General features: G+C 39.3%; 1 protein-coding gene across 7 annotated transcripts in view; it reads right to left on the reverse strand.

Annotated features, from left to right (window-relative positions):
* Positions 1-23387, reverse strand: part of PHLDB2 (pleckstrin homology like domain family B member 2) — a 107711-nt gene that overhangs the window by 45131 nt on the left and 39193 nt on the right. For 6 of the 7 annotated variants that reach the window (XM_057696235.1, XM_057696238.1, XM_057696236.1 and 3 more), the window contains exons 3-5: positions 17925-18308; positions 8335-8478; positions 7218-7355 (exon numbers count right to left, since the gene is read on the reverse strand). In XM_057696235.1, coding sequence (XP_057552218.1) covers positions 7218-7355; positions 8335-8478; positions 17925-18308 — 666 coding nt within the window. The remainder of the gene's footprint in view (positions 1-7217; positions 7356-8334; positions 8479-17924; positions 18309-23387) is intronic. The other variant, XM_057696237.1, reaches the window with a different exon arrangement.

The raw sequence follows: 23387 nt of genomic DNA on the forward strand, positions 1-23387 counted from the left end.
CAAGGCTTTCTCAGGACCTCTTATTTTGCCAGATCTGTGGTTAAAAGACAATAATAAATTTTCTCTAAGTTGTATTCTCAAAGGAAGGAACTGAAATTTAACTTGCTGGCTCTATATCAATTCCAATACTACACAGAAAATTTTTGAATACCAATAAAAAAATCAATTTTTACCACATCTAACTAATATTTGGTAAGCAGATGGTTCGCGGTTACCCTGAAAAGATGCGTACTTCATTAGTTTATAGGGTTGCCAGATAAAATACAGGTCAGCTAGTTAAATTTGAACTTAAGATGAATAGAAAATGATTTTTTAAATGTAAATATGTCCCAAATAATACATAGGACATAATTACGCCAAAAAAATTATTCTCTTTATTTGAAATTTAAATTTAATCAAGCATCCTATATGTTTTTTCTAAATCTGGCAGCCCTATTAGCTTGATAAAGATTTTCTTAAAAATTAAGATTCATCTTTGTAACTTCCAAACTGTTCAGCACAAAATCCAGCACACACTAGGCCATGTTTATTGAAACACTGAGTTGTCTGGAATCGATGCACAGATGTGTTAAAATTCATGGTACCTAAGCCATCATTTTTAAGGGTGGTCCATCTAAAGTTCTCTCCATATACCCTGAGAGCCCTTTCCTTCCAGCTTCTAAACCCTGCAGGCTGATTTCAGAGGCAGGCATCCTCAGAGGTTCAAGATTAGGCAATTGTTTTAGACCCAGAATCATTTATCTGAAATTCTTAAGGCCATATGTATTCTAGGTTTCAGAATATTCTGCATCTGATAGAGGTGACACAGTTCATATAGCATATACTGTATGGCATTTCCTGTGAGGTATGGGGCAATACCCTGTAATCAAACATGTTTCTATTTCTGAATACTTATGAACATTCATATCGAGGGTGAATATCAGTCCAAGTCAGGTTTTGCAATCAACTATGTTTTGGTGCCAATCTTATAAAAAAATTTTTCCCCTACAAAACTTTTCAGAATTGTAAAGGAAAGATTATGGACCTGTGTCCACAGATGGTGATTCTTGAAAATCTGCCTGCCTCTAAAGAGGCACAATCTTATATTACTTTCCTAGGATTTTTTTTCCCATTGTCTTTGACATTATAATTGCACAATCGATGGATGTTTAGTGTAGAACACATTGGAAAATCAGAACACGAAGGATTTATGTAATCAAACAACCACCAAAAAAAAAAAAATCACCCTAATCTGGAATCCTGTTGATTTAATCCCCAAATCCTATGATATAGTTCCACTTCCTCTAACCAGAGAGCAAACTTTGAAATGTAAGAAAGAGGCACGGGAAGGACTGGGTCCCTTCTGAACACTGCCTGTGACTTGGCAAAGACTCTGCACTCAAGAGGCATTAACACTTTGCTGAGGAATTCTGGGCAGGCTCTCTGTCTTCCCCTGGCTCTGAAGGAAGGATAGGGAGGAAGTAGCAGGTACTTTGGCAAGATAATAATGGAGAATACAACTTAACCACTTAAGACACAAGGCTATATGCTTATTATAGAAAAATTAGTCAACTAATTCAAGATTTCACTGAGGAATGTGTTGCATAGCATAGAGTGATTTAAGCTTCAGCTCACACCTTTAAGTGTGTTTAGCTGTAACAGTCTGCAGACCAGGATGGCTACAAAATATCACAATCTATCTGTGTGAGGACAGATCCTTAAACAGAAGGATGGTTTGAGCTTTGTGATTACCATCTGGGTGATGCAAAGACTCTTCCACAAGACTATGTAAGCAGAGCCTTTCCTTAGCCATTTTAGTTAATTTCAGTACGAATAACTTTTGATTGTCCTATGCTAAGGAGCAGGGATGAGAAAGATAATCCAAAAATAGAGAAACTGAAAATCTATTTTTAGTTCTGAATTTTTTATGTAGTCAGACAAAGACAGGAGGAAAATGTACATAAACAAATGCAGAAATACATCCATACTTCTCAGCAGTTGCCTCAAATCAGGCGGAGAGGGGATGTGCAGGGGGAGAGAAGCCGCTTCCAGCTTTTGCCCAAACAGAGCTTCGTGGTTCTGGCGGCTTCCCCACTCCCAGTCACCAAGCCCATCAAACTAAAACAGTTCACCAGTGCAGAGGTTAACAAGTCTCTCTCCTTTCTCTTGCTTTGAGAAAACATCATGGCTTTTTGCTCACTGCTCTAAATAAACGTCCCCTGTGGGTTTATATTCAGCTCTGATCCTTATATTTGTTTACGGTTTATCCAAGTTCATAGAGACTCTATTTGTTGTTTTTTTTAAATTAATTTTTATTGAAGTATAGTTGCTTTACAATGTTGTGTTAGTTTCTACTGTACAGCAAAATAATCAGCCATACATATACAAATATCTCCTCCCTTTTGGACTCCTTTCCCATTCAGGTCATCACTGCATTAAGTAGAATTCCCTGTGCTATACAGTATGTTCTCATTAGTCATCCATTTTATACGTAATATCAATAGTTTACAGGTGTCTATCCCGAACTCCCACTCCCCCCCCACCTTCCCCCTTGGTATCCGTACATTTGTTCTCTACCTCTGTGAGACTGTATGTGTGATGCGGCCACTGTCTTAGAACACAATGCAGAAACAGGCACACTGATGCTCTGGACAGTGGTCCCCATAAGGTTAGCTCAGGGAGCGGCTGCAAAAATGTTCAATAAATACATCATTATACATATGCTCTATATTTTATACTGTATATGCAATTATGTCTACAGATTATATTTTATACAGTAGCATATAATAAATAGTGTATGTAATGAAAGACATGAATTTATACTAAATACATAAAACAGAATGATAGTTCCCAAATCAGCTGAAAGAAATAATGTGAAAGGCTGGTCTAGAGAGCCAAGGCAACAACGTCAACGATTTCACACCAGGACTTGAACTCTGAGGTGTTACTGAACTTTCTTCCTATGGCTCCAGGCCTGGTCTCCAAAAAATGAGGGCCAGGCTCACAGGATGTGCTCTCGACATCTGAACTGGAGCTTGCCCAACAGGGATATGTTTTCAGGTTTTGGTTTTCTCATTCCACAGTGTATGTCTGACAGCGGCAACAGGTGTATGGAAAAGAAAACGAGATCCAAAAGGGCAAGGGCCACTTCCTTCTTCTGTCTTACGCTCTGGCTCGACGGGCAGTGTGATTGCAAGCCCCCTGGCACGAGCACTTGGACAGACCATCCCAGCTGTCCTGAACTTGGCTGCACGTAGCTCTTAGGCAGGTGTTTGGCTCAATGTTTCTGTCCAGACCCAGCCAGGAATTACTGTTAGCAGGAGATCCAAGCACAATATTCCCAAAGAATACTGGGCAGTATTCTTGCACCTATTATGAGCTGGATAAACAGTGGATAACAGCCTGCCTCTATTTCACAGGCTAGAGAGGGAAGTAAATACCTAACAAGCCCAAAACAAATATAAATTATAAAATGTGATTTGTAAAAGGACTGAAAGAACAACAGAGAGAATATAATCTGAGCTGGAAAGGGCTAGTAGGGTTTTTCTGAAAAACTAATACTGATCTTAAGCCCTGAAAGACAGGACCAACAAGGCACAGAATATGGGAAAGGGAATTCCAAGCAGGGCACGCTGTTCTGCAAGGGACCTTGGCAGGGGTGGAAGGTGGGATGGATCTTTAAACAAATAGAAAGAAGGCCACCAGGAGAGTGGTGTGAAGAGGGGAGAAAGGTGATAGAAAGGGTCAGGACAGGCAAGGAATTTAGATTTATATAAAATATGGGGAACACAAACCAGAGTGATATGACCCAATTTATATTTTAAAAGAAAAATCACTCTGGTTGCTGTGAAGCAAATAGACTGAAGGGAAGTAAATGAAAACGGAACTCAAAAGGAAATTTTGATGATTTAGAAGAGAATGCTCTTAGGGGAGAGGCAGAGAGGCTTAAGTCATTGAAAAATAGTTTTGTAATCAATTAGAAGTGGGGGTGATGGAGAAAGAAGTATCAAGATCTACTTCCAGGTTTCTGTTTGGACATAGAGGTGGATAGAGATGCCATTTCCTGGTGGGAAAACTAGAGGAAGAAGAGGATAGGAGGCAGGGGAGGTGCATGGAAGGCAAGGGGAAGGATGAGATCAAGAGTTCAGTTACGGAGTGTTCAGCTGGAAATACCTGGGAAATATCTCAGTGGAGATATCAGGTAGGCTACAGGATATGAGTCAGAAGTTCAGAAAAGGGTTGTGGGCTAAAGACATGCATTTGACAGTCACCAGCACATACAAGTTATTTGAAGCCATGGCTATAAAAGAATGTGAGACTATACGAGAAGAGAGTTCTCAACAAGAGATGGTGGATGTTAACCAGACATACCGTGGGGCTCATTTCACAGCGTATACAAATATGAAAACATTATGTTGTACACCTGAGACTAATATAATATTATATGTCAATTACACCTCAATTTTTTAAAAAAATAGTAAATGGTTCAAGGCATATATCAGTTAAGACCACCGAGAGGAAGCAGAATTTTTCTGTGGACTTCTGGGAAAATTTGAGCTTGCTTTAAAAAAAAAGAAGGTTCAGATCAGAGACACTCTAACAGCTGGCTGCATAGAGGCAGAGGGAGAAGCAAAGGGGACTCGAAAGGAAAAATTAGAGAGATAAGTAAGAGAATGAGAAGGGAAACCAGAAGAGAAAACCAGACGAAGAAAACCACAAAGGAAGAAAACCAGAAAATCAGAAAAGAAGAAAACCAGAAAGAGAAGGAAAACAGAAGAGAAGGAGATGCGGGGGTTTGGGGGGGGGGCAAGGAAAAGGGACGTTCCCTTACCTTGAAAACTGCTCAGGAGCCTGATCACAGAGGGCTGAAGAGCACCCAGTGGGTGGGTTAGGCAGCACTAAGGCTTTTAGGAGCCTTAACAGGAGCAAATCTGATGGAGCAGTGGAACCAGAATGGGAGGAATGGTGAACTGAGCAGGAGAACACAGGGTCCCGAGAAAACTGAAAAGCTGGGCTATGCTGAAGAGAAACTAACTAAGGCAGTTGCTGGAAGAAACTTTATTTCTAAATAATAATAATAATTTTTTTAAATAATAATGTTGGCATATTGACAGTACAGGTCCAGTAAAGAGGCAGAGGCTGGGGGGAATGGGGAACAGAAGGACTGTAGACCTCTAGACGGTGGGACGGTACCCTGGGCACGTCCAAAGGGACTGGTCTTTGAAGGGAAGAGAGCCTTCCTTAGTTGTGAGGATGAGTTGCTCTAATTTCTGAACAGAGTCACGGTGTGAGGTAGCCGTGCCATAAGATGGTAGAATAGCTTTACCTGAGAAACACAATGATGCTGCCGGGTCTCCACTTGAGTTTGCTTGTCAAGAATATGCAGCAACAGCATCTAGCTCAGTCTGTTTTCACTCCCCTCACTCTCCTCTGGAATCCCTCACCCAAAGCCAGTTTCTGCCATTTTTCATATCATGTGATGACAGACAATAATCCCACCTTCCGACTCCAGCTAATCCCCTCACAGCTGCACGAGCTGGTTCTATACTTCAAGCCCCCACTGTCCCCTCTCCTATGTACAGCCTCCATCAAGCCACCAAAACACCAATAGGAAGAATGGAAGTAGCCTCCTCCTTGCTTCTTTCCATTCATGTTCCTGGAGTTCCACCTCTACATTAGGTCTGGAGAACATGGCATAACTGTCCCTGGGAACAGAGATTTAGCATTGACTTAACCTGCTTCACTTGTGTATAGAATCTGATGCTAATGACCGGTAGACAAATTGAATTTATAGGTCATGCCATATGCGGGCTACACAAAGATAAAACAACTACATGGATGGGGAAGGCAGACAGGTTCACAGGGAACCTGATGCCCCATTCCTATGTCCCACAGGCTTTCCAGTGTGACATAAATAGTAAAATACCCATAAGCACCAAAACAAAAACATCTGATACCGCCAATGAAAGTTTCTTGCTGTATCAGTGCAGAATCTTTGAAAACCACAATCTTCCTGCAAGGCAGAACTAGACAATCAATCCTTTGATATGGTTTTGAGCTTTTAAAGAAAAATATACCTAGCACCCAAATGGATTCTTTACTGTTTCACAGTCTAGAGCTCGAAGCCACATACATAAAATTTAATATGAAAAAGATGTGCTGTTTACTTTGACAAGCAGGCAACCAAGAAATTGATATGTAGCTTCTAATCTGATTTCAATTTCTGACAGTATCTTTTGGAGACTCATTCCCTGGCACCAGGATCAAATGCCCTTATTTATAGGTCTCAAACAAAGAGAAGCCTAAAAAGGAAGCCACACTGAGCAGAAATCCTTTCCCCGTATTACCGCTGGAATTTACTCAAACTGAAATTTTTTTCTTTTTCTCAGCTTAGTGGAGAACACGGTGAGCAAGAAAGGATGTGTTAAAGCTCATTAGCTTTTCTTTCACAAACTGGAATCTTAATTTTTAACTTAGGCTTAATTCAGCTGTTAACTAATTCAGAATTTGAGAGAAGAGTAAGTGAAATATTTTCCAGAAAAAAAACAGAAAAACAAAACACTCAGCTACCATCCTGAATTTTAAAAACTTCAAGTAATTCTTCATACTCCCTAGGACGTATCAGCTAACATTCAGGTTGTGGCCTGAAATGGATAAGTAAGATTTTTTCCAAAATAAGTGTTAACTGTGTTTCACACTTTTCACTTGGCAGTGTGTGCGGATCCCCTGAAAACTGCAATGCATTTTTCAAAGAGCAGAGCACTTGCATTGAAGCCAATGGCAAGGCGAGACAGATGAGGTGAATGGTTCCCATTCATCTTTTTAATAAACAGAAAAGTGAAAAGAAATGAGGCAACCATATTTGAATATGCTTAAGCCGTCCTTACAGGGCACCACTGGAAGGAAGTTCCAAAGTACTAAAATGATTCTTTAAAAACAAAGTGGAATCAGAAGAGCAGAAAGTCTGATTGGAAAAAAGCAATTCCCTCACCTCAAGCAGAAGAAGTTGCCATGAATATCAGCTCAAAAATTAAACAGGCTCTACTATCTGAGCAGCAGCTGCTCTGTACCTGACAGTTCTTAATTCGCAACAACTTACCTTAAGACTTTTTTCTAGTGCCACTGTCTCCAATGACACACAAATCCAAAACCATGGCAATTCATACAACATTTAAATTCAATTCAATGGAAGCACAGTTTTGCTCACAAAATTTGTAATACATCTAAGTTTCTTTTACCTTGGTCTTTTCACCAACAATGTTCTTTTCCAGTTCTGCTATTTTCCGGTTTAGATGATCCAAAATCTCCTTCTCCTTCATAAGTTCAGTTGTTTCTGATTTTTGTTCTCCATCCAAGAGAGCACATTCCATATCCAACTGAGGACACAAAACAAAGCTCAGAGGTGTTTCACCTTTGGGGAAATTTTCAGCTGCCCCCTTCAGAGGTGTATTTTTAACAGCTACAAATTGCAAAAAGTACCACCATTATCAATCAGATTATGGAGCCCAGAAAACACTCCAGAGAGCCCATGGGAGACTCAGGATTCCTATATAAGAAAGTGGGGAGGCCAGAATATACTTGCTAAGAACACTAGTTATCTTCTTATTTAATTTTTCTGTGATAACCCCTTTTCTGCTTACGTCTCAAGGATATTTTGCCTATTTGCTTCGATTCAGGCTCGAGAGTGAACCATCTTGGGAGCAGCCATGTCTCTGTCCCTAGAGCACGGGAAGTGAAAATTACACTCAGCCCAGCACACCAGCGTTGCATTCCTAGCAATGTCAGCAGGAGGGGCTTCCAGGGTCTGTGCATAAGATGACAGGTGAGCCGTCTGCTTCCACACATGGGCTGTCTGCATCATCCATAAATACAGACATGCAGATCCTTCTTAGGCAGAATTAGCTGCTGCTTCTCATTCCATGGAGGTATTTAAAAACTGCCCCTTTCTTTAATTATGTAAATCCCCCCACAGTGCCAAGATGATACCCAACTCATACTTAACATGCTCAGAAAATGTTTGTTGGATTTGAACTTAAACATCTAAATACATGTAACCTCAGCTGACAGATCTTGAAGCAGGTCAGAAAGCACACACTAGTGAATACAAAGTCGGTTATACATAATAGTACATTAAAAATGGCTTCATGTGTTCATCTCATTGGATGAAAAAAAAAATCCAGAAAGAAGAAAGAAACATTTTAAAAGGCATTTCTACCCCACACACATACCCATTTTACAAGTATTTGCTCATGTATTCTGCCGCCCGAGGCCTGTGCCCTAATAGGTGTTGATATATTTAAGCTAATGGAAAGAAAGAAAAATGGGAGAGGGTAACAAGTGAACTATGGTTTATACCTCTCTGGAAGATTCCTCCATCTGGTCATTTATATCTTTGATTTTTTGTTCAAGTTCCTCGAGGTTATTCAGAATTGCTATCCTGGACTCTTCCATCGCCGTCAACTCCTGAATCCTTTGTTCTTCACTTATACCCTCTGGGGTCTGTGATTAATCAACACAGAAAAGGGCTAGTCACACTTCAATTCCAGAATGTCCCAGTTAATAAACCAGTCACAAGTCTAGCGTTTCACAGTCTGTGTCTATTTGGATTCTATAATAGGGGCATCCTTGTGATTGTTTATTTGGAACAATGCATTTTCCCGTAGACCCTCAATAGGTAGGGTCTTAGGTTAGCTCCTACAAACCAACTTCAGTGTACAAATTCATGTCCTTTTAAATAACTAAGAGGTTATATAGATGAGGAAGCTGTGGTCCACAGAGACTGTAGCGACTTCTCTCAGGTTATAGAGAAAGTTCAGCAGAGCAGAGAACTAGAATCTAGATGAAACTTCCGACATCTCCCTCAGGGATGTCTCTTGGGCACGCTGCTACCTTCATTATAAGCTCCACACTCTCTCCTGTTTCCAAGCGAGTATACCTCCTACAACAGAATCTCTGTTGGGTCCCACTGCTAGGGTTATCTGCAAATGAGCAATCATTCTTATTTATTTCCTTTCCAACACAAGGTGGAAAAGAGAGACACGGCATTTGGCGCCACCTCACTGAAATGTTCCACAGAGCATTCCACAGTATGTCCTGTATTCCAGGACAATACAAGGCTTTATTACTTTGGCGTCCCCCAAAATGATTTAAAACCACACACTTAATATTAAGTCAATTCATGTTTCAGTCTTTGCATTAGCACACTCCTTACTGGTCTTTATCCTATGTAATGACTGAAACACTAGCTGGGCTAATGGGCTTTTGTGACATGAGATAGGACACTGGCCATTATTCATTAAATTATTTCACAGTAAGACTGATTTCCTTAACAAGGAATGAGAAAGTCAGGAAAGAAATTAAGTGAGAGAGGGTATACTTACTCCCCTGAACAGAGTCATAACAGATGCCCAGGAAAGAAAGGAACATTTAGATCATACACACAGCCAAAATGTGACTGCCGATTATTTTAAGAAAAGAATACAGTGAATTGAAAACAGCTTCTTCTCTCAAGAATTTCAGGTTAGTTATTTTGGATATCACTTGGTAGAGACCAGTCTTTCTGTAAGTCAAGGGGCGCCCGTATTGGTACATTATTTATTTAATTTTATCTCTCTTTGAAAAAGAAGTAATTTCTTTGTACCAGTAACTCAATAATTATATAGTTTCACACTTGGAAATTGGAAACAGCAGCCTAGTTAAGTAAGTTATTGAAGACTATTCACTAACCACTGAAAAGAATATTCAAATTAACCAAAGAAACCATTAACATTTTGTGTACCTCACTAAGTTCACTTAATGTGCTTAACAATCCTAAAAATGACTGTAAGAAGATAGGCATCATGTCGGTTTCTTTATTCTGTACTTATATTCTTTATTCTTTGCCCTACTTTGCTGCTCCTAAAGATTAAGCCATTGAGAAGTGACGTATCTCAGACTAGAACAAAGGTATGCAGGCCTTCCAAACCTTGACATTTAGCTTTTCTGTTTGTTTTTTTATTTGTTTGACATTCAGCTTTGAAACTGTCATCTTAATTCTAGTATCTTATCAACTAATAAAACAACGCTGACCTTTCTTCACAAACAGTGACTCTCATTGTCCTAACACTTGGGTGCCTGGTTTTAGGGCATAAGGAATGCCTGCAACAGTGAATGGCATTCCTAAATCACTGACGAGTAATCCTAGCAGGAAAGCCTCAAGAAGGCCAGTATCCTGTCGGGTCAACATTTCGTATTAGGTTTCAACGTCCAACATGGTTTAAAAATATCTCTCTCGTCGGTGGAAGCAAACCATCAAAATAAAACAAAAACTGAACAGTGTGCAAAACTATAAAGACAGGTAATAGTGCCAATTATAAGTATCTGTATAACTCAAAGCTTCTTGAAACTGTATCACAATAGGTACTTTTTTTTAAAACATTTTATTTATGTATTTATTTTTGGCAGCATTGGGTCTTTGTTGCTGTGCACAGGCTTTCTCTAGTTGTGAAGAGAGGGGGCTACTCTTCCTTGCAGCATGCGGGCTTCTCATTGCGGTGGCCTCTCCTGTTGTGGAGCACTAGCTCTAGGCGCATGGGCTTCAGTAGGTGGGGCACATGGGCTCAGTAGTTGTGGCGTATGGGCTTCATTGTTCCACGGCATGTGGGATCTTCCTGGACCAGGGATTGAACCTGTGTCCCCTGCATTGGCAGGCAGATTCTTAACCACTGCACAACCAGGGAAGTCCCAGTATACTTGATAACAGACAACTTGAGAGTCTGCTTGTAGCAATAAATGCTATCTAGGTAATAACTGTTTTTTATTGTTAAGTTGTTAATAAAAAGCAAAATCTTCAAAAGGCATTCTAAAACTCTGGTTTGTGACAGAATGGGATGAGGATATTGTAATCTCATTTATATCCAAATAAAAAAACAATAGAGAGCCAAAGGTGTGGTAGCCACTAAATAGCTTTAGTTTATGGTGGCAGAGAAAAGTGAAATTTTAACCTATCTGGGTTTTTTTCATTTTTTTTTTTAATAGTAATGTATAGGGTTCCACTGAGAGTGACATGTTTTAATAAAAACACATATATGTGCATCCCCAAATATGCTGTCTTTGAGGTAACTTGATCCACACACACACAGAAAGGGAAGACAGTAGGGACAAGACATTTGCATCAACCTTTTCTTTTTTTTTTTTTTCAGATTTCTTCTTAGAAACTTCTTGCAACCAGAGAAGGTTGCAAGTGTACGGGCTTTCCACTGTAGACAGAATGATTACTCAAGAAGAGAAGAGTGGAAAAGTTAACATCACAAGGGAAAAAAATTTTTGGCAAATACATGAGATTATGGATGTTAACTAAGTGTATTGCAGTAATCATTCTGCAAAATATGTAAGTCAAGCCATTAGGCTGTACCCCTTAAATTTATACAGTGCTGTATGTCAATTATATCTCAATAAAACTGCCAGGGGGAAAAAAAGAGAAGAGTGAGCTATCCTCAGCTTTCACCTCAGGTGGTGGTAGACAGGTTCACAAAAGCCAATTAAAATGAGCATATTTCCAAGGTCATCTACATTTTTAAGTGTTAGGTAAAGCAAAGTCCAGAATGGTAAATTTCAGGCTTCCTAAGTATCATTAAAATCTTTGTTTCATTAAATCAGCTTAGAATCACATTCCTCTCTTCTCCATTAATCCTGCGAATACTGTACTTTAAGTAAATAATCCAGTGAGCAGATTACTCAAAGAGGAAGAGCATCTAAAACAAATAATCAGGACTTTTATTATTATTGTTGTTGTTATTTTAAGATTCCTCTGTCTCCTGTCTCAAGGTAACATATGTCTGTCTCCAAAGAGTAATAAGTGAAAAACCCGTTCCCTGGAACCCATCACCTCTCAGCTGCTGTGTGGTACCCAGAGGAGCCCTTGATGTTTCCTGTCTCTAAAGGAGGCACAGTCTTCTACTGGGTGCCCCAGGGAAGCCGCTCCAAGTTTCAGAGGCCTTGTATTTCACAAAAGCACACTGGAGCAATGGAAAACATCTGTCATGATCTGCTCATTTACACCCAACAGCTTTCTTGTCACAGCCCTCTTCAAAAGGAAACTTGTTTCCCAAAAGTTAGTCCTTAGAGCACACAGCTCACCATTTCAACAAAAGTCTGGCAGATCTCTGTGAAGGAAGAAAGTGGAAGAATTTAAGACAAAAAGGCAGTGCAGGAAGCCCAGTGGCTGATGACAATAGCGCAAATGTTCAAATGATGGGTCATTTACTTTGCCTGAACACCAACAACTTTTGATTTTACCCCAGATCCTAGTTTCTAACAGTTGCAGCTTTCTGGCAAGAGGGCCAGATGTCCTATTCAGAATTACTCTCCCTTGAGAATGAGTAAGGTAAACCTAGTCATTAGGAGAAAGAAGAATTGAACAGTCCAGAGTCCTGATGAATACAATGGGAGAACTCTATAGGTAGATAAGGATTTCTGACTAGGAACATTCAGTCAAAATGTCTTGTTGCAGCCTAACAAACAAAAATAAAAACAAATTTCCCTGAATAATACTCCCTGTGATAAACTACCTGCAGAATTTAGTATGATAACATCTTTCTCTTAAAGAATCAGTATGTGTCCTTCTCTTATAACAAAAATCTAATTAATGTAGCTTTTTACATTTTTGGCTCTTTGGGCATGATTGACAAGAATTTAATGGTCAGAGTTACTTAAATAAATTAATCAATCTAATTTATCTTTAAATAAATAAATTCTTGTGACTGGGTACCTGCTTTTCTCTCTTAGTCACTATTTTTGGTGTTCAGATTTTATTCTAATAAAACTGATATCTTTTATTATAAGGTCTCTTAAATCCTTTCTAGAAACAGGTAGGGGAATAAATTTTTTTTATTATTTCATAGAAAAAAATTATCTTAACCTGTGTGAAAAAAATAACACCAAAAATTTCCTTAAACTCCTTTTAAGAAGTCCTCAAATTTGGAAGACATTTTTAGATCAGCAAACCAGAAAACTAAGTAATAATTATGACTACATATAAATGTCCTATATAGCCAAAAAAATCATTAATAAAGTTAAGGAGAAGACAAATCATGATAAAAGACTAATTTCCTTACCACCAATAGCTGCTGTTACTGAGTAAAAACAAGACAAAACATTTTTTAAAAATGGGTGAAGAGGAGGACAGGGAAAACAAGATGGCAGAGTAGGAGGACACCGAGCTCACCTCCCTGACGAACACATCAAGAATACATCTAAATGTGGAGCAACTCTCGCTGGACACAAACAGGAGTCTGGAAGCAAGGCTCTTCTACAACCAAGGCTGTAAAGATCCACACGGGGTTAGGCAGGAAGAGAGGAGAAGCAATCAGGCAAGACCCATGCCCCTAGCAGGACACAGAGGAGAAGGGAGATATGATAGGCTCAGAAATCCTCCCTCCGGAGTTAGGGGTTTGAACCACATATTAGGCACACCAGCCCTGGCATCCAACATAAGGAAGACAAGTCTCCTTAGCTGGTTTGAAAATCAGTGGGACTTACAGGAGGGCTGCAAGAAGCCAAGACTCCGCTCATGAAGAGCAGGTACACATGCTCGCCTGCTCTAGGGAACCACAGACAGAAAGCAGATTGAACACTGTGTGGGGCTCTGGCTGGTTTCCCACAACTGCTTCTGTCTGCAGCAAGTGCCTGATCAGCTCCTCTTGCTCCTGAACAGCTCTCCACTAAGATAGAGGTGCTGTTGGGGATGGGGGGGAAGTGCACACTTAGAGGAAATGGCATCCGCTTGGACTCGACCCCCAGGGCTTCTGCTCCAGCACCTACAGCTCTGATTACAGCTAGGTAAGGCAGTGACAGCCTTGAGCACAGGAGAAGCTGGCTTGCACCTGGCTCTGGCTCTAGCCCCTCCATCTCCAGCTCTATCTCTCACCAAGGTGATAGCTGCCAGCACACCCCAGGAGAAGATGTGATCCATGCTCACTTCAGATGCTGCTTTTGCCCCAAAGCCACTGGGCACATGCAGACTGCACAGGGACACTCCCACACAAGGATACCCCTTCAAGACCAGAATAGGTAACTATTTCACCTCATTTCACAGAGAAAGAGAAAGTTAAGCAAAATGGAAAGACAGAGGAAATTGTTTCAAATGAAAGAACAAGGGGGGAAAATCCTGAAGAAAACCCTAATGAAACAGAGATAAATAACTTATCAGATAAAGGGTTCAAAGCATTAGTAATAAGAATGCTAAATGAACTTGGTTAAAAAAATAGCTGAACATAGTAGGAATTTTAACAAGGAACTAGAAAATATTAAAAAAAAACAGAGTTCAAGAATACAATAACTGAAATGAAAAACACACTAGAAGGAATTAATAGCAGATTAGATGATACAGAAGAACACATAAGCAATCTGGAAGAAGGAATAATGAAATCACCCAATTGGAACAGCAAAAAGAAAAACAAATTTTAGAAAATGATTAAGGGACCTCTTAGACAACATCAAGTGTTATAACATTCACATCATAGGGGTCCCAGAGGTGAAAGAGAGAGAAAGGGGTAGAAAATGTACTGGATGAAATAATGGCTGAAAAGTTCCTGAAGCTGAAGAAGGAAACAGATTTCTAGCATGAGAAGCGCCAGTACTCCCAAACAAGAATAACTCAAAGAGACCCACATTTAGACATATCATAATTAAAATGGCAAAAGCTAGAGATAAAAAGAGACTTTTAAAAACAGCAAGAGAAAAACAGTCACACACAAGGGAATCCCTATAAGGCTATCAGCTAATTTTTCTACAGAAACTTTGCGGGCCAGAAGGGAATGGCATAATATATTCAAAATCCCGAAAGGGAAAAACCTGCAACTTAGGATACTCTATCCAACAAGGTTATCATTCAGAACTGAAGGAAAGATAAAGAATTTCTCTGACAAGCAAAAACTAAAGAACTGTTAAAGGGTCTCTCTAAGTGGAAAAGAAAAAGCTACAACAAGAAATGAGAATTTATAAGAAAGGAAAAAAATCCCACAGGTAAAGGCGAATGAATAGCAAAGGTTGTGGGTCAGTCACTTCAATAAGTGAGCATAAAGATTAAAAGACAAAGATTTTAAAATCAAGTATAACCACAATAAACAGTTAAGGGACAGACATGAAGATGTGGCATCAAAAATACAAAACACAGGGGTAGGGAGTAAAAAATGTAGATCTTTTAGAATGTGTTTGAACTTAAGTGACTATTAGTTTAAAACAAGTAGATATAGCTATAGGTCCATATAGAACCCTATGATAAGCACAAATCAAAAGCCTACAATAGATACACAAAAAGTAAAGAGAAAGGAACACAAACATACCACTAAAGAAAATCATCAAATCACAAGGGAACAAACTAAAAGAAGAGGAAAAAACAGAAGAATTACAATGACAACCAGTAAACAAGTAACAAAATGGCAATAAGTACACACCATAATCGGGTAGGATTTATTCCAGGGATGCAAAGATGGTTCAATATCCGCAAATCAACCAATGTGATACATGATGTAAACAAAACAAAGGATAAAAATCACGTGATCATCTCAATAGACACAGAAAAAGAATCTGACAAAATTCAACATGTATTCATGATAAACTCTCATCAAAGTTGGTACAGAGGGAATATATCTCAACATAATAAAGGCCATTTATGACAAACACATAGCTAACATACTCAATGGTGAAAAGTTGAAAGCTTTTCCTCTACAATCAGGAACAAGACAAGGAGTCCCACTCCCACCACTTCTTTTTAACAGAGTATTAGAAGCCCTAGCCACAGCAAGCAGGTGAGACAAAGAAATAAAAGCAGTTATGCAAATTGGAAGAAAAGTAAAACTGTCACTATTTGCAGATGACATGACCATATATACAAAACCCTAGTCTCCACCAAAATTTAGCTGGATTCCCCCACCCTCCCCCAAACTGGGACCTAATTAAATGTAAAAGCTTTTGCACAGCAAAGGAAACCATCAACAAAATGAAAAGACAGCCTACTGAATGGAAGAAAATATTTGCAAATGATATGACCAATAAGGGGTTAATATTCAAAATATACAGCTCATATAATTCATATCGGAAAAACAAACAACTCAATTTAAAAAATGGGCAGAAGACCTGAATAGACATTTTTCCAAAGAAGACATACAGATGGCAAATAGAGACATGAAAAGATACCCAACATTGCTAATCATCAGAAAAATGCAAGTCAAAACCACAGTGAGATATCACCTAATACCTGTCAGAATGGCCATCATCAAAAAGTCCACAAATAGCAAGACTGGTGAGGATGTGGAGCAAAGGGGACCCTAGTACACTGCTGGTGGGAATGTAAACTGGTAGAGCCACTATGGAAAACAGTATGGAGATTCCTCAAAAAAACTAAAAACAGAACTACCATATGATCCAGCAACTCCAATCCTGAGTATATATCTGAAGAAAACAAAAAACAGTACTTTGAAAAGATATATGCACCCCAATGTTCACAGCAGCATTATTTACAATAGCCAAGAAATGGAAGCAACCTAAGTGTCTATCAACAGATGAATGGATAAAGAGGATGTGGTATATATAGACAATAAAATATTACTTGGTCATAAAAAAGAATGAAATTTTCCCATTTGCAATGACATGGATGGACCTGGAGGATAGTATGCTTAGTGAAGTAAGTCAGCCAGAAAAAGACAAACACTGATAGATTAACACTTATATGTGGAATCTAAAAAAATAAAACAAACGTAACAAAACAGAAACAGACTTACCGGTATAGAGAATAAGCCAGTGGTTATTAGTGGAGAAAGGGATGGAAGAGGGGTAAGATAGGGGTAGGTGATTAAGAGGTACATACAACTATGTATAAAATAAATAAGATATAAAGATATATTGTGCAACACAGGGAATATTGCCAATATTTTAAAACAACTTTAAATGGAGTACAATCTATAAAAATACTGAATCACCATGTTGTAACCTGAAACTAATACGATACTGTAAATCAATACTACTTTAATTTAAAAAAGTTAAATAATAGATAAATAAAGGAAATAAAGGCGTCCCAAAGACAAAAAATGGGTGAAGAACATGAGTGCATCAAAATACAAATGAATAACTAAAAATACAAAAAGATGTCCAACTTTATGCACAATTAAAGGCAAGAAAATTAAAACATTCATTAACTTAGCAAATTGAAAAATTTTGATAATACACAACTTTGGCAAGTGTATTAATAACAAGGTGCACAGGTAAACTCCTACTCAAAGTGTCATCTGGAAATACACAGTCTTTTGAGAATATAATTTGGAAATATTGATTAAGATGAATAATATACAAACACTTTGACCTACCAATTCCACTTTTAGTAAGTGATCCTACAGACACGTGTGCACAATTGTGCTAATGTATATGTTCCAGAATATCTGCCGTATATAGATTTTGTTAGTAAAATACTGGAAACAATTTAAATTGTATTTCCAAACAATAAAATACTAGTCAATCGTTAATAAGAATGAGGCAGAACTATGTTTAGTAATATGCAAAGATGCTCAAGACATTCAGTGAGGGAAAAAAACTGTACGGAACACTATACTTGTGTGTATATGTGTCTGTGCTTATAATATATGGCCATATATGCCCAGAAATATTGGGAAGGCATGTAAGACACTTTAACTGTGTTTCTCTCTCAGGTGTACAACTGGAGGGGGCAGGGAGGAGAGAAACTGTTTTTCTTGCTACTTTTCTGTACTGCTACACTTTCTAGAGTGCAAATTTGTTACTGTATAGTAAACACCCTAATTTGCTGCACCTTGCTTATTAGCTCATTACCTCTTAAATTGAAGCTTCACTGAAAACATTTTGGAAAACAAGCAGGATAAAACCTCTCCTGTCTAGGCCAGTGCAGAGGCACCGTTCAGGTCCTAAATTTAATCTCTGTGTGCGTCAGGCTTTACCTTTGGTAGGATACTTAGATAAGTGGACTCGCTGGAAGCTTTCAGAAAGGCAGAAGAGGGTGGTGGGGGAGTCCTGGTGAGGTCCCTGAGCAGTTCATCATCCCTGGCGCCCCTTGGGGGAAGGAAGCTGGCGCTGCTCTGACTGAGGCTTCCAAAGCCTGCCAGGTCCGCATCGTGGAGAGAGCTTTTCTGGTGGCACCTGTATCTGGTGTCAGGGCTCACCAGGGCTTCTTCAAACACGGACTCCTCGTCAGAGAGCTGCAGCTTCTCCAGCTCCTTATTGATCTTCTGTACATCTGCCACGGTGGTGCCCGCCGACACGTGACTGTCAGGCTTTGTGTACTCAGCACAGAGACTGAGGATGGTCTCCAGACGCTGTCTCTCCTAGAACACAGAGGAGGGAAGGCCAGTGAGTTTGTGAGAAGGAGACAATTCTGAATAGGAAGACGGAAGAGACTGGGACACTGGTGAATGCAACCCACATATAATCCCACAGACACTTGGCTGGTGACTTTTTCATCATCTTTTATGAAGCCATTTATAAATCCAGGTGAAAGGTGGGTTAGCAATGCCTGATTTCCCTCTGAAACTCAATTCTCTTTTTGTATATCCCAGTGCTGATCCCAGCACATGCTAGCATTCAGTGAGACTCTTCTCGATTTACCAGTTCTCCAAACACGTAAAGGTTTTCGTTTAATCTCCTTTTTAAAATCTTCACCCTCTTCCCTCCCTCGACTATGTACCTTCCACAACATCTAGCTCTTTCATCCCTGTAGACTTAATATTTGAGCTTAAAATTGATCCTCTAACGTCCTACAGTAATAGTATTCTACTGTTTGGACACACAAAAGGAAAACATCTTGCTCCTGTTTTCTGTGATACTTTAAAAAAGGTTTAATTTGAAAGGCATAATTAGGTCTTCAATTTTTTCTTGAAATGCTTCAGATTTTTCAAAACTCTTTTTTTATGTCACCATATAAATGTCTTTCCCACCCATTTCTCAAGTGAATAATTAAAATGATTTTTTAAAAAAGAAAATGTTGCAAGAAGAAGAACATTTAACATCATGTCCAGATAGAAAGACATCAACATATTTCAAATTCTGAGATCATTAAATCCTTGCATCATTTAGCTAGAAAATAAAATGATAGTGTGTTTGAAAAAATGAATATACAGGCCATTGATGTCTATAATGGTACCACAAACTGACACTTCACCAATCTCCCCAGGCAAAACAGGTAGATATTTATGATTTTGGGCTTTAAGTAAATTTACTATACATCTGTGAACAAGGGGATATAATTTACAAAATGCTTATCATAAATCTAGACAGCACTGGTTCGGGTGGGAAACCCCAACATCTTCACCTCTCATATTAGCTCAATTACCGAAGTGAAAAGAAAAAAATAAAATAGCAAAAAACAACTTTTGTGATTACATCGACCATACTGAAAAGAGAATTCAAAAGCCTTCCATAGAAAAACATTTTCCAAACTGGTTACCAGTAACAAAATAGAAAAATGTTAGGCAGCCCTGGGCCGCTGTTTTTAATATCAAATTGCAGCAGATGTGTAAAGACAAAATTCTGAAGGCAGTTCACTCCATTAGTAGAAGAGTATCAAATAGAAAAGCCAAATGGGAACAGCCTATCACAATTCCCTGGTTTTCATTAAATACATCCATTAAGTGACAAAATAGCATGGAATGACTTTTTATCTGTTCTTTACTCTCCTCACCCCCAAAAAGCAATAGCTTGATCAAAAGGACTATTAAACTGGTTCTTATAAGCCCCACCTCCCTTTCACTGCCTGAACTTCTGGACTCCAGCTGCAGCTCCGTCCTCATGGCCTCGTCCCACAGAAGGCACTTGGCTGCACAACCTCATCCCAGGCACTTCTGCATCCTGTCCATCCAGGAGCCCTGGTGCTTATTTATCTCTGCAGCCACCACCAGCTGCCAAGCCCTACCCATCTTAGCTTTTGGGGGCGGGGTGGGGGGGGAATAGAGCACTCGTTGCCTTATTTTTAACTTCTCCAACAATCTAGAAAAGTCTGCATGGGAATACGCTAAAACAACTGCAAGGGCATATGTGAAGAAGGGGACAGGAACAAGATGTTATATTTTGCCCCTGCTCAAGAACATCTGCGTTAGAGACTAATCTTCAAAGAAAAGTTCTCTTTCTGCCATGTAGGTAAATTAAGTTGAAGCATCTAAACTCAGTCTTTGCTAATCTTCATAGATGGCAGTGTGTAGGCATTTGCCTCGACATTCATTACTTTTGGGATTATCGGAGTTGTTAATTTCTATTTACCAGGGCACTAACGAACAGTGCGGTCCTCAAAAGCATGAAAGGTACTTCTGCCCAGCCTGTCACACATAGCAAAATTCCTCCCACATCTCCTTCCCAAAATAGTTTCTTTGGCTGCCAGTGCTATTGCTTAATTCCAGAGGGAATAAATAATCCCAGCCTTAAGATGAATGCTATTTCAGACAGTGAAACAGTATTCAAAGGCGGGTGAGCAGGAAGTTTGGTCTACCGCTATGCGCTTCTCTCTATTCTTATCCCTCCGTTCACAGCCAATGTGTTTGGGCTTGAATCACACACGCACGCAGCCCTGCTGCCCACGAGTCTAACAGAAATCCAGGCCGCACCGACACACACTGGCCCCGTAAGAGCTGCACCAAAGAAAAATAAACTGATGATGAGAAGTGCGTTAGAAGAGAGTCTGCGAGGCATTTCGGAAAGCATGAGAAACCTTTTAAGGAAAACCCTGAACAGGATTTGCCTTCATGATTCTCCCTTGAGCCCTTTTCATCTTTCCAACATTCCTCATTCTGCATGACCTAAAATGAGGATGCTCATTCCACACAGGACACTTTTGAGGATCAAATAGGGCACTATTAATAATTATGCTGGGACAGCAAGCTGGGACTGGCAACCTGAGACGTGTGGCTCTCTTCCTAAAATTCCATTTTCTTTGACGCTTCACCTGACAACCTGCTGAGTTAGGAGGCTACCCTCTTTGAGATCTTCAATTCCTACCCACCTTTCCAAACCAGCAGTCCACTGAGCACTCTCTTGAAAAGACCCCAGTAGAGAGCCTAAATACCTAAATGACCCAAAACACTGGTGTTAAGGGTTTAGAATGTATTAATAGGTCCCTTTGAATCAAATTATTTAAAGTACATTTTAATTTTTTTCTCCCTCTCCATTTTCCCTTTCCTCCATCTCCATTTACCAAAGAAAGCTTTGAAGGGGACACAAGAGTTTAACAAATATACCTGGAGAAAATGGTGCACAGTTCTTTCCCTTAGTGGTTAAAAAAATATTGTGGGTGTACGAGTGTACGTCTTTTGACCTCACAGCTTTCTTTCTTTTTCAGAGGGATGTGTCTGGCATTGCCCCACTGTAGTTCACAGCCCTCAGTCAGAGACCTCTTCCATCTCCTGAATCCATCCAGTCCCCTCACAATCAACAGCAACCAGTCTAGGCCCTAGGACTGTGAATATAATATAGAAATAAATTATGCAGAAACTCAGGTACTAACACTTAAGCACAGGTGAGATCTTTGTTAAAATCCCTCTTTTCACAGCCACTATGGAGAACAGTATGGAGATTCCTTAAAAAACTAAAAACAGAGTTACCATATGATCCTGCAAACCCCCACTCCTGGGCATATATCCAGAGAAAACTATAATTTGGAAAGAAATATGCACCCCAATGTTCATTGCAGCACTATTTATAATAGCCAAGGCATGGAAGCAACCTAAGTGTCCATCAACGGATGAATGGATAAAGAAGATGGGGCATATATACACAATGGACTATTACTCAGCCATAAAAGAGAATGAAATTCATGTTGGAGCAATATGAATGGACCTAGAGATTATCATACTAAGTGAAGTAAGCCAGACAGGGAAAGACAAATATCATGTGATACTGCTTATATGTGGAATCTAAAAACTAAAAAAGGTACAATGAACTTATTTACAAAAAAGAAATAAGCCCACAGACATAGAAAACAAGCTTATGGTTACCAAAGGGGAAAGGAGGGTGGAGGCATAAATTAGGAGTTTGGGATTAACATATACACAGTACTATGTATAAAACAGGTAACCAACAAGGACGTACTGTATAGCACAGGGAACCATACTCAGTATTTTGTAATAACCTATGAGGGAAAAGAATCTGGAAAAGAATATATATATCACATATATATATATGTGTATATATATGTAGCTGAATTACTGTGCTGAAACTAACAGGACATTATAAATCAACTATAGTTTAATAAAAAAAATAAAACCGCAAAAAAAAGAAAAAAAAGAAAATCCCTCTTTTATAATTATATATGTTAGGTCATTTATTATGTAAACAAAGTGTTAACCTTTAACGGTTAGAAATAATTTAGTTGAAAGGAGATTTTTCCCTATTTAAGAGGACCTGTTATAACTGATAGATATGACCTCTCTCTTCTGTTAACTTTAGGTATATGTTTCCACATCCTCAGTGCAATAACAATCTATTAAGTTACTCTCTGCCCAGTAGTGTGCTGAGGATACAAAGAGGAAAAAAAGCATTTCTACCCTCAAATCTTTAACAAGAGGCACAAATAGGCAACCGATTGAAGAAAGTGATAACAGAGGTTTACAGAAAACCTATGGATTCTTTTATGGGAAAGCAATGCACAAAAATTACAGAAAAAGAAATTTGAGTCCTCAAGGATAAATATGAGTCTGGTCAGTTGGACAGGTGGGCAGGGCATTTCTGTAAAGAGACCATATAAGCAAAGGCATAGAGTCGTGGGTTATCACGGTATGCTCAGAGGTCAGCAACTATGTGGCTAGAGAGATGGTGTTCTTTGGAGGAAGAGGGATGAGGTACATGCAAAAAATGGGCCAAATTTCTTCCTCTTTATATCGGACTCATTAGATCCCAATACCGTAAATAAACTTTGGGAATAAATTCATAGGGTGCAACAGCAAGAGCCAGAGACCTTGGTCTAAAAGTGGATGGCAGAATGAGAAGAGCCGGAGCTGATGGCAAGTAAGCAGAATTTCCATGATCAAACTCTGATGTCTCAATTAGGTAGGTCAATAAGGAGGAAAAACAGAAGCAATGGCTAAAAGTCCTTTCTGTGGGTCTATTTGTTTTTAGAAACAAATCCCTTAGGGTAGAGATAAATCCTTGGGGCTTTTAGGATCAGTCCTCTTCTTTCTGGGCACAGAATAAAGTGGTTCTTTTCTTCCCAACCCCCAAACTGGGTATGACTGTTAAACTTGCATCAGCCAATGAAATGTAAGAAGCAACGAGTGTCACTTCTACCTGAACAGCCAGCACAGGATTCATCACATGCCTGACTTTGTCGTAGCAGCATGACACTCCAGACGATGTTGGTTCCATCAGTCTGGGCCCCAAGTGAGGAATCATGGAGCAGAGGACTCATTCAACCTACGCTGGCC

This window comes from Hippopotamus amphibius, chromosome 10 (genome assembly GCF_030028045.1).
Source record: "Hippopotamus amphibius kiboko isolate mHipAmp2 chromosome 10, mHipAmp2.hap2, whole genome shotgun sequence".
NCBI lineage: Eukaryota > Metazoa > Chordata > Mammalia > Artiodactyla > Hippopotamidae > Hippopotamus > Hippopotamus amphibius.